The sequence below is a fragment of the Oncorhynchus keta genome, chromosome 28 (assembly GCF_023373465.1).
Source record: "Oncorhynchus keta strain PuntledgeMale-10-30-2019 chromosome 28, Oket_V2, whole genome shotgun sequence".
In the NCBI taxonomy this organism is placed as follows: Eukaryota; Metazoa; Chordata; class Actinopteri; order Salmoniformes; family Salmonidae; genus Oncorhynchus; species Oncorhynchus keta.
The window spans coordinates 69,533,174-69,553,769 of record NC_068448.1 but is presented as its reverse complement, the minus strand read 5'-3'; the positions used below and the strand labels follow the sequence as shown (position 1 = coordinate 69,553,769).

At 40.7% G+C, this 20,596-nt stretch overlaps 1 protein-coding gene across 3 annotated transcripts in view; it reads left to right on the top strand.

The window, feature by feature from the left end:
- Positions 1-961: 961 nt before the first annotated feature.
- Positions 962-20,596, top strand: part of dpp6a (dipeptidyl-peptidase 6a) — a 352,637-nt gene continuing 333,002 nt past the window's right edge. The window contains exons 1-2 of one of the 3 annotated variants that reach the window (XM_052483757.1): positions 962-1,661; positions 1,768-1,842. In XM_052483757.1, coding sequence (XP_052339717.1) covers positions 1,786-1,842 — 57 coding nt within the window. In that variant the 5' untranslated portion in view covers positions 962-1,661; positions 1,768-1,785. The remainder of the gene's footprint in view (positions 1,662-1,767; positions 1,843-20,596) is intronic. The other 2 variants (XM_052483753.1, XM_052483752.1) reach the window with 2 other exon arrangements.

Below are 20,596 nucleotides of genomic sequence, written 5' to 3'. Positions count from 1 at the left end.
GCCTGCCCTAAGTCTCCCTGCCCTTGGCTGTCAACACGCTCTCCTCTTCCTTTCTGAAAAGTAGCTCCAAGGGCTCACTGTGTAACTTATCTGGGTTCTCACAAGACAGGGAGAGTTTTGAAATGTGGCTTTGCTCATATAAAATCCATGGTATAGTCCAATACAAAACACAGAACTTTCCTTTCTGAAATGCTCCAGATGAAAATAGAGCGTACTAGTGCCAGGAGAGCAGATATAACATTGCGTTTCAATTATTTAAAATGTAACTTTAGTCATTCAGCAGACGCTGGTATCCAGAGTGCATACATTTTCATACTGGTCCCCCATGGCAATCGAACCCAGAACCCTGGCGTTGCAAGAACCATGCTCTTACTCTGGTCTAATGCTTAATAATGAATGACTCATTGGCAAGCATGGAATGCTCTGGCTGGGTTGCTGACAGACGTGAGTGACAGCAACAGCGGCACACCTGTCCTGACCCTTTATTAGTTACTTCTCAGTAGTCCAACATTCTTTCCTTCCAACATTCGTTACACTTCATTGCTATTGTTATGCTCTAACATAGCATCCCATTAATTAATTAATCACTGGAGATTTCAGATATGCCTTATAATAGATTCCCCTCAGCTCATCTACACTATGCCAATCAGAAGGCAAGAGGCAAAAAAGGTCACTCATGAGTTCCCATTCAAACTATATCTATTTGTTTTAACACTTCTAAGATTGCTGGGATGCTAGGCTTACAATACAAATACCATTACTATCACCACTAAACGGAAACGGACATGTTTTTTTATTTTTTATTTTTACAAATACATTGGTAAAAAACGGTTGTCATTGGTGTGCAACCATTTAAGACAGTACAGTTTCCAAATTACTACGTTTGTCGAGATACAGTACGTAGCCTACATATGTGGTTACAAACACAATAGTAGACTTCCTTATACATGGAATGTCTATCATTACTATAGGCTACATCAGCAGCGCAGTAATCTGTCCCCTCCGGTTTATACCGTAGTTTCGCGTGCCACCTCTCGACAGAACAGCGAGTAGAATGGAAAAGTATAGACAGTAGCATTTCCCAGCCCATGCGTTACAAACCAAGGCTGGTGTCAGCACAACGTCCATCCTTCTTCGATGATATTTTCGTATAGCGGTCACACCATTGACTGTAGCCTATATAAAGGGTCACGCAGGTAACTAATTTTTAAAAAACATTTGTATAGCACTTTTCATGCGCGTCCGCTTCAGGTGCAGACCTGCACATGATGATATTCCAGGCATCTAAGTTTGGGATCTCATTTCGTCAAATGAAAAGTGGAGTATATAAATAATTCCAGCTCTACAAGGATAAACATAGGAAAGTAAAGCCATATTGTGGTTTTCGTTATATTTGTTGGCTTGATAGGCTATTGGATGGAGTTTGTTTCCAACGAAAGACGTAGAGGGAGCTTTTGCCGCCAAAGAAACGCTTGAGCTGTTTTTAACAACTGCGCAAGGTTGTCTAACCACTCCTGTAAATATTGTGGAATACATTTGGGAAAACTTTGTCTCTGAAACGAAATAACTTACTAGCTTAGGCTATACCGAAAACTTTTTCAAACCAAGGAGACGCCAATTTAGGGAGATAACCTAAAGCGGCCAATCAGCCTATATCTACTGTAGGTATAGTATGTTTTAATTACCTGAATTGTCCACAGTGAAAATTACCTCCAACTTGTAGCCTAACGTTACTTTTTAGACAACAGCTTCTCTTTCATTTCACAGGAGTTTTACTTGTCAACCATGAACCAAACCGCAGGAGTAACACAGACATACCGGAGGTGTTCTAAAGCAGGAAAGGTAAGTCTTTGTTAAATTATTGGAAGCGGGTTTGGGGTTTTGCGATGTAGGCTATCAAATAATCAACCACCAACTGAACTGAGAATGTGACGTTGTTTCTATATTTCCCTATGCTAGCACTTTACTGCTTGTTTTGTTGCGGGGATAACTACCAGCTAGCACATTTGGCACCTTGGAAGTTGTGGGAACGTTTTTGGTTTTCCATTAGTTCTGGGAATGAAGCCATACGTTTCCTGATAGGTAAAAAATAACTTAATGTCGCCTTTTCTGAGAATTTAAATGTTTTAAGTTGCAGGAAGTTTCTGAGAACGTTTTACTATGGTTCCCTGAAAGTTTTTCTGGGAGATTTTATTAACGTTCTGAAAACAGAAACTATGGGTATTTGTAGGTAAGTAAGTAACACCCGTGGTGGAAACTGTATCTAATTGCCATGCTTGCGTAAAAGTAAAGATACCTTAATAGAAAATGACTCAAGTAAAAGTGAAAGTCACCCAGTCAAATAATACTTTAGTATTATTATATTTTTTTTTAACATATAGACAGTGGCACACTCCAACACTCAGACATAATTTACAAATTAAGCATTTGTGTTTAGTGAGTCTGCCAGATCAGAGGAGTAAGGGTGACCATGGATGTTCTCTTGATAAGTGTGTGAATTGGACCATGTTCTGTCCTGTTAAGCATTCAAAATGTAACAAGTACTTTTTGGTGTCAGGGAAAATGTATGGAGTAAAAAGTACATGCATTTCTTTAGGAATTTAGTGAAGTAAAAGTAACAGTTGTCAAACATATTAATACCCCCCAAAACTAGTTAAGTATTAGTTAACCTGTTAAGGTATAGGGGGCAGCATTTTCACTTTTGGATAAATAGCGTGCCCAATTTCAACTTCCTGCTACTCATGCCAGGAATATAAGATATGCATATTATTAGTAGATGTGGATAGAAAACACTCTGACATTTCTAAAACTGTTTGAATCATGTCTGTGAGTATAACAGAAGTTATGTAGCAGGCAAAACCCAGAGGACTAACTGTTCAGAATTGTTTTTTTTGTTGCTTCTGACTGTTCCCTGAGTTGTCATTGCCATGGAACATTTCTTAGGAACCTGTTTTCAGTTCCTACCGCTTCTACTGGATGTCACCAGTCTTGAAAACAGATTGCGCCGTCTACAATTTGATCGATTATTAATGTTTAAAAATACCTAAAGTTGAATTACAAAAGTAGTTTGAATTATTTTGGCACAGTTTATAGGCAACTTTTGAAATATTTTGTAGTGACGTTGTGTTTTTTGGAAGCTGTTTTTTTCTGGATCAAACGCTTCAAATAAACGGACATTTGGATATATATGGACGGAATTAATCGAACAAAAGAACCAATTGTGATGTTTATGGGACATATTGGAGTGCCAACAAAAGAAGCTCGTCAAAGGTAATGCATGTTTTATATTTTATTTCAGCGTTTTGTGTAGCGCCTGCAGGGTTGAAATATGCAGCTCTCTTTGTTGATATTGTGCTGTCATCAGATAATAGCTTCTTATGCTTTCGCCGAAAAGCCTTTTAAAAATCTGACATGTTGGCTGGATTCACAACGAGTGTAGCATTAATTGAGTATCTTACATGAGTGATTTAATGATAGTTTGATTTTTACATAATATTTTGAATTTGCCGCGCTGCATTTTCCCTGTTTTTTTCCCCAAGTGGGACGCAACCGTCCCCTATACCGTAAGAAATTAAGTATTAGTTAAAACTAGTTAAGTAACTATATAGTATTTTTACTTAAGCGCTTTACACCACTGGGAACATGTTTCAATTAGATTTTCAATAAAACTGCTAGCTTATTTTGGGTTAACTGCAAAGGAAACAAGCACTCATTAAGGTCAGGTGTGGCCTAGTGGGAACGGCCAACACACCTAAACACACTTAATAAGGTAGAGGATAGATAAGAAATGTGTTGTTGCTGAGAAGGGAATGTATATGTTTTTAAATAACATTCTTATAACTTTCTTTGAACATTACAGGACTTTAAATAGAACCATGGGGAAACCTGCAGAAAATGTTTTACTGAAATTTCAACAGAAGAAAGTTGTTTCTTAACGTACTCTGAACATTCTGAGAACATGATTTTAAAAAGAACCACAAGGAAACCTGTATAAAACATTATGTGGAAGTACTGAAATTCCCATAGAAGAATGTTGTTATTTAACATTCTCTGAACATTTTGAGAACATTACTTTAAAAAGAACCACGAGGAAACTTGTAGGAAATGTTATACAGAAGTACTGAAATTCCCATCTAATGTACATGCAGTGCATTCGGAAAGTATTACACACAATACCCCATAATGTTAAAGAAACAGGTTTTTAGACATTTTTGCAAATATATTAAAAAGAAAAAATGTAAAATATCACATATACATAAGTATTCATACCTTTTACTCAGTTCTTTGTTGAAGCACCTTTGGCGGCGATTACAGCCTTGACTCTGATTCGCTACAAGCTTGGCACACCAGTATTTGGGGAGCTTCTCTCCTTCTCTGTAGATCCTCTCAAGCTTTTTCAGGTTGGATGGGGAGTATCGCATCACAGTTATTTTCAGGTCTCTCCAGAGATGTTAGATCGGGTTCAAGTCCGGGCTCTGGCTGGGCCACTCAAGGTAGCCTAGTGGTTAGAGCGTTGGACTAGTAACCGGAAGGTTGCACGTTCAAACCCCCAAGCTGACAAGGTACAAATCTGTCGTTCTGCCCCTGAATAGGCAGTTAACCCACTGTTCCTAGGCCGTCATTGAAAATAATAATTTGTTCTTAACTGACTTGCCTAGTTAAATAAAGGTAAAATAAAAATACATTTGCCCCAAAGCCACTCCTGTGTTGTCTTGTCTGTTTGCTTAAGGTCATTGTTCTGTTGGAAGGTGAACCTTTGCTCCTGTCTGAGGTCCTGAGCACTCTGGAGCAGGTTTTCGTCAAACTCTCTGTACTTTGCTTCATTCATCTTTCCCTCGATCCTGACTAGTCTGTCAGTCCCTGCCACTGAAAAACATCCCCAAAGCATAATGTTGTCACCACCATGCTTCACCGTAGGTATGGTGCCAGGTTTCCGCCAGATGTGACTCTTGGCATGCAGGGGAAAGAGTTTAATCTTGGTTTCATCAGACCAGGGAAGCTTGTTTATCATGGTCTGAGAGTCTTTAGGTGCCTTCTGGCAAACTCCAAACGGGCTGTCATGTGCCTTTTTACTGAGGAGTGGCTTCCATCTGGCCACTCTACCACAAAGGCCTGATTGGTGGAGTGCTGCTGAGATGGTTGTTCTTCTTTAAGTTTCTCCCATCTCTACAGATGAATTCTGGAGCTCTGTCAAAGTGACCATCAGGTTCTTGGTCATCTTGCTGACCAAGGCCCTTCTCCCCCGATTGCTCAGTTTGCCTGGTCAGCCAGCTCTAGGAGGAGTCTTAGTGGTTCCAAACTTCTTCCATTTAAGAATGACGGAGGCCACTGTGTTCTTGGGGACCTTCAATGCTGCAGACATTTTTTGGAACCCTTCTCCAGATCTGTGCCTCGACACAATCCTGTCTCGTAGCTCTACGGACAATTCCTTCGACTTCAAGGCTTGGTTTTTGCTCCACATAATATGTGGAAACGTCAAAGGGTCTGAATACTTTCCGAATCCACTGTGTGTGTGTGTGTGTATATATATATATATATAATAACATTAAGTTGATCAGAAATACAGTGTAGACCTAGTTAGTTGTAAATGACTATTGTAGCTGGAAACTGATGATTTTTAATGGAATATCTACATAGGCTTACAGAGGCCCATTATCAGCAACCATCAATGGCACACTAATCCAATTTATCATTTTAAAAGGCTAATTGATCATTAGAAAACCCTTTTGCAATTATGTTAGCATAGCTGAAAACTGTTGTCTGATTAAAGAAGCAATAAAACTGCCCTTTAGACTAGTTGAGTATCTAGAGCGTTAGCATTTGTGGGCTCGATTACAGGCTCAAAATGGCCAGAAACAAAGCACTTTCTTCTGAAACTCGTCAGTCTATTCTTGTTCTGAGAAATTAAGGCTATTCCAGGCAAGAAATTGCCAAGAAACTGAAGATCTCGTACAACACTGTGAACTACTCCCTTCACAGAACAGCTCAAACTGGCTCTATCCAGAATAGAAAGAGGAGTGGGAGGCCCCGGTGCACAACTGAGCAAGAGGACAAGTACATTAGTGTCTAGATTGATAAACAGACACCTCACAAGTCCTCAACTGGAACCTTCATTAAATAGTACCCGCAAAACACCAGTCTCAACGTCAACAGTGAAGAGGCAACTCTGGGATGCTGGCCTTCTAGGCAGAGTTCCTCTGTCCAGTGTCTGTGTTCTTTTGCCCATCTTAATCTTTTCTTTTTATTGGCCTGAGATATGGCTTTTTCTTTGCAACTCTGCCTAGAAGGCCAGCATCCTGGAGTCACCTCTTCACTGTTGACGATGAGAGAGCCAGTCCTCATGAGAGACAGTTTCCAGGCCTACAAACCTGACTCAGTTACACCAGCTCTATCGGAGTAATTGGCCAAAATTTACCCAACTTATTGTGGGAAGCTTGTGGAAGGCTGCCCGAAACTTTTGACCCAAGTTAAATCATTTTAAAGGAAATGCTACTAAATACTAATTGAGTGTATGTAAACTTCTGACCCACTGGGAATGTGATGAAAGAAATAAAAGCTGAAATAAATCATTCTCTCTACTATTCTGACATTTCACATTCTTAAAATAAAGTGGTGATCCTAATTGACCGAAGACAGGGGATTTTTACTAGGATTAAATGTCAGGAATTGTGAAAAACTGAGTTTAAATGTATTTGGCTAAGGTAAACTGTAAACTTCCGACTTCAACTGTATATATTGTTGTAAACCGTGGGGTGTTGGGTTGAGCGTGCAGAGATTGACACAGAGACAGGGAGGTTTTAGTCCGCAAAAACAACTTTACTAAGACAGAAAATAAACATAACAAAGAAAATCACTGAGATTTGGCTCTGTCCTTCTTCTCTTCTTTCGCTTGGTGTCAGTCTCTCCCCGTTCCCTCTCGCGGTGTGCCACCGGGCTCCTTTTATTTGGCCTGCCCGGCTGGTTGACACTTAACTCTAATTACCTCCACTTAGAGCTGTCTGTGTCGGGGTGCCCAGCTCCCATATTCCGAGCATAGGGAGTCAACGTCTCCTCACGTACCTCCCCTCTATTACCATCCCCCGGGGTAGACCTCGTGGGATACCACATATATATAATTCCTGACATTTAACCCTAGTAAAAATTCCCTGTCTTAGGTCAGTTCTATTTTTGTTTCATCAGACCAGAGGACATTTCTCCAAAAAGTATGATCTTTGTCCCCATGTGCAGTTGCAAACCATAGTCTTGATTTTTAATGGCGGTTTTGGAGCAAGGGCTTCTTCCTTGCTGAGCAGCCTTTAAGGTTATGTCGATATAGGACTCGTTTTACTGTGGATATAGATACTTTTGTACCTGTTTCCTCCAGCATCTTCACAAGTTCCTTTGCTGTTGTTCTTGGATTCATTTGCACTTTTCGCACCAAAGTACGTTCATCTTTCGGAGACAGAATGCGTCTCCTTCCTGAGCGGTATGACGGCTACGTGGTCCAATGGTGTTTATACTTGCATACTATTGTTTGTACAGATGAACGTGGTACCTTTAGGAGTTTGGAAATTGCTCCCAAGGATGAACCAGACTTGTGGAGGTCTACAATTTTTTTCTGAGGTCTTGGCTGATTTATTTGGATCTTCCCACGATGTCAAGGAAAGAGGCACTGAGTTTGAAGATAGGCCTTGAAATACATCGACAAGTACACCTTCAATTATCTCAAATTATGTCAATTAGCCTATTAGAAGCTTCTAAAGCCATGACATCATTTTCTGGAATTTTCCAAGCTGTTTAAAGGCACAGTCAACTTAGTGTATGTACACTTCTGACCCACTGGAATTGTGATACAGTGAATTATAAGTGAAATAATCTGTCTGTAAAACCCCTACTGTGACGGTTTAAAATGGATATTGGATAACGACAACCTCGTTAGATAATGGTGCTTCGCATGAGTTACTTATTTGAGCGGCCTTTGCAATTAATGGCTGTTTTTTTATAGATTGTATGTTACGATGCAAGTCATGCGGCCATGCAAGCTCTTTTGTCCCCTGGTTTGCTGCAGCATTCATTAAGATGTTTATTGATCTGATGCATCCATGCGTAATGTGTAAAGCCTCCAAGTGACATTTCTTGCTTATTTCTGCTTATCTTGTCACTGTTGAGCTTGTTAACTGTCATTACTGAAGTGTAAAATTGTTGTAGACTAGTGCACTTGTATTATTTTACTAGCGTGAATATTAAGTCTCCTTGATGCAAATAAAAACCCTTAAGCACTCTCCATACCCTTCATCAGTAACAGTAAATGTGTGCAATCACCTGGCCTTGCTATTCTACCTACCTGCAGCCATTCTCTTTGTAAAGTAGGCTAACAACTTTAGTCATCTGTTGTTTTTCATGTTTTGAAATGTTCTTTGCATTGAGAGTTTTCTGATGCAGTGATTTCCTAGTAGCCTAATGTTTTCATTATATGCTATCTCTACAGATATTTTTCTCCAGCTTGTGACCCACATTATGGGTCTGTGGGACTGAGTCACAAGGGAAAGGGAGAGGAGAGAAAGAAGGATGGTGTATGGGGTGGAGAAGGGGAAGGGCAGCTGATTAAGTCTGTGCTTAATGAGACCATTAGGGGGGGCAGACGCTTGGGTGAGAAGGGGCCCCTCCAACTCCCTCCACATATGCTACAATGTCAACACACAGGATTCACATTAACTTATTCCAGCAGGAGGGGAATAAGAGCTGACTATCCCTCTCCAGACACGACTGTCGTCAGCCAACAGTATCTATCTTAGCCCACGGTATCATATGTTAATGGTACTCAGATTGTTTTGATTCCTATTATGTCTATTTAAAACTCCAAAGCTCTGGAGGCTTTCTGTTTGGTCAATCTCTCTGTAGCCATTCTATTTTCAGACTGTTGAAAGCCACAGATTGATCCGAGATGAAAGATACACTGATTGCAGTAGGACCGCTGAGTTTGTAAGACTCTTTAAAGCAGGGGTGTCAAAGTCAAATGGACGGAGGGCCAAATAAAAATGTAGCTACAAGCCGAGGGCCGGACTGTTCGAATGTTCATTGAAACATTTTTAAATGACGCATATAGTCTAGTGAACCTAATTGAACCTACTGAAAACCTAACAAATATATTCCAATATGATCAGATAAATAAAGCAATATTTTCTTATGGCTCTGTCAGTAATCTTTAATTTTCAACAGACACAAAAGACAAATTTCCTTTATATAAAAATCCCCATAACATGAACATTAAATGAAAGAAACCGGTATTCAAGGCACCATCAGTAGCCTATATTTTCTATTTTAGCAAAAGTGGGCTAAATTTACTTCAAAGAAAAAAACAATAATAGCAATTTTCTATCATCCACTCAACTGAAATATTTTTAAAATATAATTGGATTGAAATACAATAAAATAAAGTGCAAAAATCTATTAATCAAAAACAACACTTTGTTTAAGGAGAAGTAACATGCAGTGAAAACAAATATTAAACTTTAACTTTTAAACTTGAACTGAGTAAAAACTCTAAATATGTGATTGCACAGTAATGTTCACTTGTTTGAGGTTGAGGGTGATACTTGGTGGTGTCCCATCTTTTCCACAAGTTCATCAATGTTCGGGGTAAGGCTCTGAGCTGAGGAAATCCTCAGAATTGAGTGGAGGTGTTCAGCAGTAAGTCGACTTCTGTGTGATGTTTTGTTCAAGTTCATCAAAGAAAACAGTTGTTCACACAGGTATGTGCTGCCAAACATAGACAACGTTTGAGCAGCCTGGATGCGCAGCTGGGGCATTGTGTCGGGAGGAAACGGGCGAACTCCGCAGCACCCACTGCCGCATATTTTGCCCTCAGTGCATCATTGCATTGGAGGTCAATCAACTCCATTTGGAGGTTTGGTGGTGAGCTTTCCACGTCAACAGCAAATGGGTTACCGAGCAGTTCCAACCTGCTTTTTGTGCTTCAAAGTCAGCAAATCGGCGTCGAAAGTCAGCGGCAAGCATACCTATTTTATCAGCCAACTGTGCGCTCGGGAACGCACTGGTAGAGAGCTTCTCTTTCATGGTCTGGCAGCTGGGAAAGTGGCTCAAATTTTCTTTCCGCATCTGCGTCTCCCACAGAGTCAGTTTGGTTTTAAATGCCTTCACTGTACTGTACATATCAGAGATGACACGATCCCGACCCTGCAGCTGCAAGTTCATTGCATTCAGATGACTCGTAATGTCACACAGAAAAGCCATTTCACACAGAAACATTTCGTCTCGGAGTTGTGTTGTGTCTTTCCCTTTGCTGTCCAAGAACAGACAAATCTCCTCACGAAGCTCGAAACATCTTTGAAGCACCTTTCCCTGGCTTAGCCATCGCACCTCTGTGTGATAAGGCAAATCACCATGCTCCGTTTCTAACTCCGTCAGAAATGCCTTGAACTGGCGGTGATTCAAACCTTTGGCTCTGATAAAGTTAACTGTGCGCGTGATGATGCTCATTACATGCTCCATTTTCAAGGCTTTACCGCACAACGCTTCCTGGTGTATGATACAATGATAAGCTGTCAGCTCACCTGTCGCGTTTTCCTCTTGCATCTTTTCCCGTATCTTCGCCACCAGTCCGCTCCTGTGTCCACACATTGCTCCGTCGGTTGTCAAACCCACGAGTTTTTCCCAAGGCAGCTCCATCTCATTTACACATCTTGACACCTCTTCATACAAATCATGCCCCGTAGTTGTGCCATGCATAGGACGTAAAGCCAAAAACTCCTCTGTCACGCTTAGGCTGGAGTCCACTCCGCGGATGAAAATTGACAACTGGGCAATGTCAGAAATGTCGGTGCTCTCATCCACAGCCAAGGAATATGCAATGAAATCTTTTCCCTTTTTCACAAGCTGCTCTTTTAGATTGATGGACAACTGGTCTACTCTCTCGGCAATGGTGTTTCTGCTCAGACTCACATTTAAAAAGAGTTGCCTTTTTCTGGGCAAACTTCGTCACAAACTTTAATCATGCAGTTTTTGATGAAATCCCCCTCCGTAAATGGCCGGGCTGATTTAGCGATCTCTTCTGCCAAAATAAAACTGGCCTTGACAGCAGCCTGGCCTTGTGATTTGGCTTTTTTGAACAGAGCCTGTCGAGATTTGAGGCCTCGTTTTAATTCCTCTGCCTTTTGTAGCCTTTGTTCCATGTCCATATTCTTGTTTTTGTCCGCGTGTTTCGTTTCATAATGTCGTCTCAGATTATACTCTTTCAGTACCGCCACACTTTCTCCACACAGAAGACACACAGGTTTTCCAGCTACCTCCGTGAACAAATACTCCGACTCCCACCTTGTTTGAAACCCCGGTTCTCAGTGTCCACCTTCCGTTTTGCCATTTTTGATGGGTATCTGAAAGTTAATTTTACTGTGATGCTGACAACTGCTGTGCCAATAAATATTGAAATGAAGCAGCCTACTGCTCGGTGCGTCACCGTTGCATTGTGGGAAATGTAGTATTGGTGCGTGTAAAAGATCTGCGGGCTGCCGGCTTGCTGCGGTCTGCGGGCCGGTTCTAATAATAAATCAAGATCATCCCAGGGGCCGTAAAAAACCTTCTCGCGGGCCGGATGTGGCCCGCGGGCCTTGACTCTGACATATGTGCTTTAAAGGAAACACATCTCATTGCAGGTCATTATCTTATGACATGCTTAACTTTGACGATTGTAGGAACACCTGGAAATATGATAAAATGTTTTATTAATTAGCTGTTCTGTTCCTTAGAGAAGGGATTGTGTTGTGCTTACTTTGTGGTGTACTTTAACCCTTAGAAAACTGGACCCAGTTCTCCTTGCATGAAAACATGTAGTGATTAGGACTGTCCAAGGAGACCCCAAATAACATATTTCTTAAGTAACAAGACATTGACATGATTTGACTAACAAAAAATCTATGCAAATGTGTGGTTTGCATCACTTAGGCTGTGTTTACACAGGCAGCCCAATTCTGATATTTTTTTCACTAATTGGTCTTTTGACCAATCAGATCAGCTCTGAAAAAGATCTGGGAAAAGACATGATGCGATGGGTCAGAAGACCAATTAGTGGAAAAATATCAGAATTGGGCTGTCTGTGTGCACGCAGCCATAATGTCGATGCCTTATATACATCACAAACATTTGAAGTGACTATACTTCGGCAAAAATTAAGTTATTTAATCGAAAATTTACTCTGACATCTTGTGAGCATTTTATATGCATTGAATTTCTGAAACTCTTTTTGACAACGCACAAACCATTCAGAGGAGCAGAATTCCGTTTTTACAGGCTGGTGAGATCAGACATTTTCTGGTGTATTGTTTGATGGTGTAATTGCAAAGATCAGCCAACAGGTGGTTTATTTTATGTATTGTTTGTGTACAGACACTTTACCAGTTGTTTAAAGACACTAACCAGGTTTCCGTTCAACCATTTAATGCGGAAAAAGTACCTGACGCATGAAAATAGTCACGACCGGGCTGATGGAAACAGGAAATGCTGGTACTATATTATAAATCTTAACAGACAATTGGTTTGTTCGACATGAGGGGATCTTTTTGTGTCTGTTAAAGTAATTATGCCTTTATGAAAAAATGATGAAATGCCTTTCTGTGCAAATATTGGTATTAATAACCATCATATCGAAAGTAAACTTGGTCACGTGATATGTTGTGTGTTTCTTCACAGATTGTGGAATTTTGGGTATCGATTCATTGTCATGCAAACTTTTAGTTCACCGTTATTGTCCATAATTGTCGGTAACACAATTATACGATAATTGTGCCAAGCCTAGTTGTCCCACTAGGACTCGGGAAAGCATGCAGTTCATTAGGCTACAGATTAAATAAGTTATGATAAACTTCACAGGGTGGTGAAAGTACACAGTGGCGTGCTTGATGCTCCTTTCCAATAATTATCGAGGGCATTATTCTGGTGACATGATGATCAATGCTTGGCTGCCATTTGACAAATTTATTGATCCGTTATTTTACCAGGTAAGTTGACTGAGAACACATTCTCATTTGCAGCAATGACCTGGGGAATAGTTACAGGGGAGAGGAGGGGGATGAATGAGCCAATTGTAAACTGGGTATTATTAGGTGATCGTGATGGTTTGAGGGCTAGATTTGGGAATTTAGCAAAGACAACTTGTTATGGCTGCAATGTTAATTGTCATCAACAACCGCTGAATTGCATAGCGCTACATTCAATTAATATTACTAAAAATATATTTATTCATGAAATCACAAGTGCAATGTAGGAAAACACAGCTTAGCCTTTTGTTAATAATCCACCTGTCGTGTCAGATTTTGAAAATGTGCTTTACAGCAAAAGCAATCCAAGCGTTTGTGTAAGTTTATCGAATGCTCAACAAAACATTAAGTACACTTAGCATCAAGTAGCTTGGTCATGAAAATCAGAAAAGCAATCAAATTAATTGTTTACCTTTGATGATCTTCAGATATTTTCACTCATGAGACCCCCAGTTACACAATAAATGTTCCTTTTGTTCCATAAAGATTATAATTATATCCAAAATACCTCCGTTTGTTTGGCGCGTTATGTTCAGAAATCCACAGGAAAGAGCGGTCACGACAACGCAGACAAATTCCAAATAGTTTCCGTAATGTCCACAGAAACATGTCAAACGTTTTTTATAATCAATCCTCAGATTGTTTTTAAAATATATAATCAACAAGATATCAACCGCTATCAACCGCAAATGTCTTGATAAAAGCAATGGCTGTCCAAACTCTGTTGCGCGAGCAAAACTCATGCGACCACTTGACGCGATGTTATCTTTCTGGCTCATTAAAAAAAATAAAAGCCTGAAACTATGTCTGAAGACTGTTGACGCCTTGAGGAAGCGATAGGAAAAGGAATCTGTTTGATATGCCTTTAAATGGAGCAAAGGGAGCCTATGGAACATGGGAGTTTTCAAAATAGAAGCCACTTCCTGGTTTGATTTTCCTCAGGGTTTTGTTATACTCACAGACACCATAATTTGCAAATAAATTCATAAAAAATCCTACAATGTGATTTTCAGGATTTTTTTTCTTGTTTTGTATGTCATAGTTGAAGAGAAATGATGAGGGAACAGCAATATGTTATAAGCTCCACCTACAATTTTGATTGACCAGGAAGAGTTTACACCATTTTGCTACTATGACCTATCCAATCATATATTGACTGTATGAAATAAAATGCATTGGCTTTTGAAAGTGTCATGATATTCTCCCAAGTGACTGTGAGTAGCGTGTTCAATTATGTTGCACTGGCAATTGTGGATAGGCGGCAGAGACCTTTAAGTCTGATAGATTTAGGCCTTATTCTGTAGAGCTGAGCATTGGTTGGACTCATTAAACTTGTTAGATAGTAACAATTTAAGTAGTAGAGCTGACTATTTCATTTGCATGACCTTCATCAGAAGACATGGCATCTCCTCAGATCCACTGTGACATTTTGTCCAGGGGCCTCACCTCCTGTTTTGACAGAGCTCAGCTGACGTGACCTTTTGTGTCGATCAGCATGTTCCCTCATCATTTCTCTTCCACACTCCCATCACTTGCTTATCAAATAGTGGATATCATTACACCTTCATCATTCTCATCTCTACCTGTCCTGCATTGTCTGCCCTTTAAGAATATCTTCCACCCAATAGTGCCCTGAACCCTGTTGAATAGACATTGTGTGTCCTAGGGGTGCTGAATGTATTTCACTGACCAACAGAAACAACCACCAGAGGTCCCCATTGTAATATGTACCAGCATGTATTGAGGCAAGCTACTGTACTTTAAACTGGTGAAAATTATTTGTTGTGCTCTGTGAAGATGTCCTTGCATTTTCCATCCTATTGATTTAATTGTATGATATAACCTTTTATAGTAAATGGGTATAGGCCTAATCTGAATTTGTGCTTGTTTGCAGTATTTAGTTGTCTGGTCATAAATATGCAGAAGGTAGGTTGTCAGGTCAGAAATATGTAGAAGGCACGGTGTCGGATCAGAAATTCCCTGCGCTGTGATGAAACTGGCTGGTAGTGTTTTTCTGAGCATATTGACTCGTTGTCACTGCTGGACGTACAGTACTAGTCAAAAGTTTGGACACACCTACTCATTTCAGAGTTTTCTTTATTTGAACTATTTTCTACATTGTAGAATAGTAGTGAATACATCAAAATGATGAAATAACACATGGAATCTTCAGTTCACTCCTGTCGAGGACATGTTTTGCATAGAGTTCTACCTGTGATTAGCCATAGTTTTACATTTGTGTGCCCAGAGCTCAAGTCAGAAAAGTGCAGGGTGACAGACATTGACTTGTTATACAGAAACATTTTTGCTTATACACATTCACACAGTACATTTGACTGATATAATATTATCCAATACTATTGAGAGGGCCCACGTACACATAAAGTATCATTATTCAAATAGTGGATTTAAAGCATTATCTTTTAACATCAGACAGCCATGCACTCCTGTGTGAACTCCAAAGTTGTAATTAGCTGACTTAGTTTGAGTCATTTTAGAGCTACGCTAATCTTCCCATCTGCAAAGATCTCAAAGCTTAGAAGGCCCTTTTTTCTCCCTAATTACAATGTTATAATGAGATAATAAAAGTTAAATTTTGTCTCTCAGCTGGCACACACAAAAACAGAAATTATTAGCCTCTCGTAATGAATATGTATGAACTGCTGTTGTCCAAAGAAAGATCACCAAGCAAAGTCTTCATCTGCTGAAAGCACATATTGAACTTTTATCAATTAAATTATTTGAAAATGCCCCAGGCCTATTATCGGTCTCTTTCAATACTATCATTACATATTGAATTATAAAAAGTCATTTGTTTCTGGAATTATCGAATTCACATTAGAATATACAGATGCATTGCTTTGGAATCCAGTTGAACAAGGAGTTATTTGTAATAAATAATCTTCCAAGGAGCACAAAAGTGAAACTGAAGAGGTATTAAGGGTTGAGAGTGTACTTCTTAATTACAGAGGGTTTGTTGGCCAACAACGAGGCATAACACCCACAGAACTGTGCCAGATATCGATCCATTTCTCATTACGAAGTTGGCCCATTGTAATTTTCTAGTTATCACTCAAAAGTTCCACACTGGAGTCTATGGAAATGACCATTGATTTTTTAAATTATTTTTGTGAGTGCAGACAGATGAGGTAGTTAGGCGTGAGTCGCCCATCTCCATCTTTCCACTTCTAAAGCGGACCTTTTTTTACAATGAGTACGTGTGCGCCTAAGTTGAAAAATGTAGGCGCACAAGGAAATTTAGGAGCACAATGAAGAATATTTGATGCAGTATAGCTAGAATCCACATTTTTCAAGGCAGACTTGTGCTTCTAAATTAATTTCAGGTCACACAACAAAATATTTAGCTGCATATATGAGTAAAATGGTTGCCTTGTGGAGCCCTGCATCAGCAGTCCTCTCGTTCTCGTGAGCCCTACCCTTTTTCTGCTCATGATGGGATTAGTGGGAGCTGTGCCATTGGCTAAATGGAGTTAACGGCCCAGATGTCCTAGTTACCTTGTCTTTGATGGTGATCTTCTAAATTAACACAATGTTATTTTTTTTTTAAATTCAGTCATCTTTCAGGGTTACATAAATTAGATATCTTAGGGGGTGTTTTTAGCCCACATAAACCTAAGCACTAACAGGGTATGTTAGATTATATTACTTGCATGCAGAGAGAGGTGCCAATAAAAGTAATCCATTGATCGATATACTGTATAAAGTGATACTTTTATTATGACTCTGTTGTGTTGTTGTCCAGCTACACCAGTGTTACACCTAATGCACTTGGCATTAGTTGGCAACAGAGACTGGTTGAAAGGGGCTAACAATCTTAGGTTGAGTGGATGCAGGGATTTACAGTTGAAGTCGGAAGTTTACATACACTTAGGTTGGAGTCATTAAAACTCGTTTTTCAACCACTCCACAAATGTATTTTTAACAAACTATAGTTTTGGCAAGTCGGTTAGGACATCTACTTTGTGCATGAATCAAAATCAAATCAAATTTATTTATATAGCCCTTCGTACATAAGCTGATATCTCAAAGTGCTGTACAGAAACCCAGCCTAAAACCTCAAACAGCAAGCAATGCAGGTGTAGAAGCATGGTGGCTAGGAAAAACTCCCTGGAAAGGCCAACACCTAGGAAGAAACCTAGAGAGGAACTAGGCTATGTGGGGTGGCCAGTCCTCTTCTGGCTGTGCTGGGTGGAGATTATAACAGAACATGGCCAAGATGTTCAAATGTTCATAAATGACCAGCATGGTCAAATAATAATAATCACAGGCAGAACAATTGAAACTGGATCAGCAGCACAGCCAGGTGGACTGGGGACAGCAAGGAGTCATCATGCCCGGTAGTCCTGAGGCATGGTCCTAGGTGCGCAGGTCCTCCGAGAGAGAGAAAGAGAGAATTAGAGAGAGCATACTTAAATTCACACAGGACACCGGATAGGACAGGAGAAGTACTCCAGATATAACAAACTGACCCTAGCCCCCCGACACATAAACTACTGCAGCATAAATACTGGAGGCTGAGACAGGAGGGGTCAGGAGACACTGTGGCCCCATCCGATGACACCCCCGGACAGGGCCAAACAGGAAGGATATAACCCCACCCACTTTGCCAAAGCACAGCCCCCACACCACGAGAGGGATATCTTCAACCACCAACTTACCATCCTGAGACAAGGATGAGTATAGCCCACAAAGATCTCAGCCACGGCACAACCCAAGGGGGGGGCGCCAACCCAGACAGGAAGATCACATCAGTGACTCAACCCACGCAAGTGACGCACCCCCCCTAGGGACGGTATGAAAGAGCGCGAGTAAGCCAGTGACTCAGCCCCTGTAATAGGGTTAGAGGCAGAGAATCCCAGTGGAAAGAGGGGAACCGGCCAGGCAGAGACATCACGGGCGGTTCGTTGCTCCAGAGCCTTTCCGTTCACCTTCACACTCCTGGGCCAGACTACACTCAATCATATGACCCACTGAAGATATGAGTCTTCAGTAAAGACTTAAAGGTTGAGACCGAGTTTGCGTCTCTCACATGGGTAGGCAGACCATTCCATAAAAATGGAGCTCTATAGGAGAAAGCCCTGCCTCCAGCTCTTTGCTTAGAAATTCTAGGGACAATTAGGAGGCCTGCGTCTTGTGACCGTAGCGTACATGTAGATATGTACGGCAGGACCAAATGAGAGAGATATGTAGGAGCAAGCCCATGTAATGCTTTGTAGGTTAGCAGTAAAACCTTGAAATCAGCCCTTGCCTTGACAGGAAGCCAGTGTAGGGAGGCTAGCACTGGAGTAATATGATCAAATTTTTGGGTTCTAGTCAGGATTCTAGCAGCCGTATTTAGCACTAACTGAAGTTAGTGACAAGTAATTTTTCCAACAATTGTTTACAGACAGATTGTTTCACTTATAATTGACTGTATCACAATTCCAGTGGGTCAGAAGTTTACATACACTAAATTGACTGTGCCTTTAAACAGCTTGGAACATTCCAGAAAATGTTGTCATGGCTTTAGAAGATTCTGATAGGCTAATTGACATCATTTGAGTCAATTGGAGGTGTACCTTTGGATGTATTTCAAGGCCTACCTTCAAACTCATTGCCTCTTTGCTTGACATCATGGGGAAATCAAAAGCAATCAGCTAAGACCTCAGAAAAAAATGTGGTTCTCCACACATCTGGTTCATCCTTGGGAGCAATTTCCAAATGCCTGAAGGTACCACGTTCATCTGTACAAACAATAGTAAGAAAGTACAAACACCATGGGTACCACACAGCTGGCATACCGCTCAGGAAGGAGACGTGTTCTGTCTCCTAGAGATTAATGTACTTTGGTGCGAAAAGTGCAAATCAATCCCAGAAAAACCGCCATAAAAAAGCCAGACTATGGTTGGCAACTGCACATGGGGACAAAGATCGAACATTTTGGAGAAATGTCCTCTGGTCTGATGAAACAAAAATAGAATTGTTTGGCCATAATGACCATCGTTTTGTTTGGAGGAAAAAGGGGGAGGCTTGCAAGCTGAAGAACACCATCCCAACCGTGAAGCACGGGGGTGGCAGCATCATGCTGTGGGGGTGCTTTGCTGCAGGAGGGACTGGTGCACTTCACAAAATAGATGTCATCATGAGGCTGGAAAATTATGTGGATATATTGAAGCAACATCTCAAGACATCTGTCAGGAAGTTAAAGCTTGGTCACAAATGGGTCTTCCAAATGGACAATGACCCCAAGCATACCTCCAAAGTTGTGGCAAAATGGCTTAAGGACAACAAAGTCAAGGTATTGGAGTGGCCATAAAACCTCAATCCCATAGAAAATGTGTCGGCAGAACGGAAAAGCGTGTGCAAGCAAGCAGCTCTATAAACCTGACTCAGTTACACCAGCTCTGTCACCCAACTTATTGTGGGAACGTTTGACCCAAGTTAAACAATTTAAAGGCAATGCTACCAAATACTAATTGAGTGTACGTAAACTTCTGACCCACTGGGAATGTGATGAAAGAAATAAAAGCTGAAATAAATCACTACAATTATTCTGACATTTCACATTCTTAAAATAAAGTGGTGATCCTAACTGTCTTTAGACAGGAAATTGTTACTAGGATTAAATGTCAGGAATTGTGAAAAACTGAGTTTAAATGTACTTGGCTAAGGTGTATGTAAACTTCAGACTTCAGCTGTATATGCATAGCTGACTGCTAAATGTGCTGTACCAGCACTCCAGTATAACACTACCCCATACACTTCATCATCGGTGGCTACTGCCGTATTTTGCTTTGTGCATCGAGGCTTGTTAAAAACGTCTGTGTCAAGTTTGGTCTCTGAAGTAAAGGGAACATTATATTGTTATCATTATGTTTTGACAAGAACATGCATACATCGAGCAGCTGTCAGAGCAGTTGTTTAGAAGAATGACCTGTTAAGGTCTACATCGGTTTTAGTTTATTTAATTAAAACAGCAAACACTACACATTGCAAACACACACATTACAGTACTCACACACACTGCTCAGACACACTCACTAACTGAATGGCCGTTAGCGCTGGTGGTCCCTGTGTTCATGTCACTTGGCTCCTCCAACTTCAAATGGACTTGTATCCTTTGCTTGAATGACACCACTGGGAGTGTAATCGTATGAGCCACTGAGACCTGCTGACCCTCTGAGTGAACGGCTGCCTCCAAAACGCTTAGGTCATGATAGCCCGTCTGGCGGCGTATCAAAACCAGTCAACAAGGCCTCGGAGACAAATGGAGCTTCTACAGTAAACAGCTGTGATGGAATGAGGGGGAGAGAGAATAGACACGCACTGGAGCAGAAAACCAGTCGGGTCCATTCTCTCTCAAGAACTCAACACCAGTTATAACAGAGCTAAAGCAACTATGAAGCACCTCCCCTGTGGCAGGAAGTCAACCCAGACATTTCATCTGCCAAATTGCTTTAACGTTAGCACAACAATTCTTCAAACCCTGGATGTCACAGAACACACTTTATTCAGTTGCAGAGTTGCCAACATTTTGAACTGTTGCCTGCATGCAGAAGTTTTGT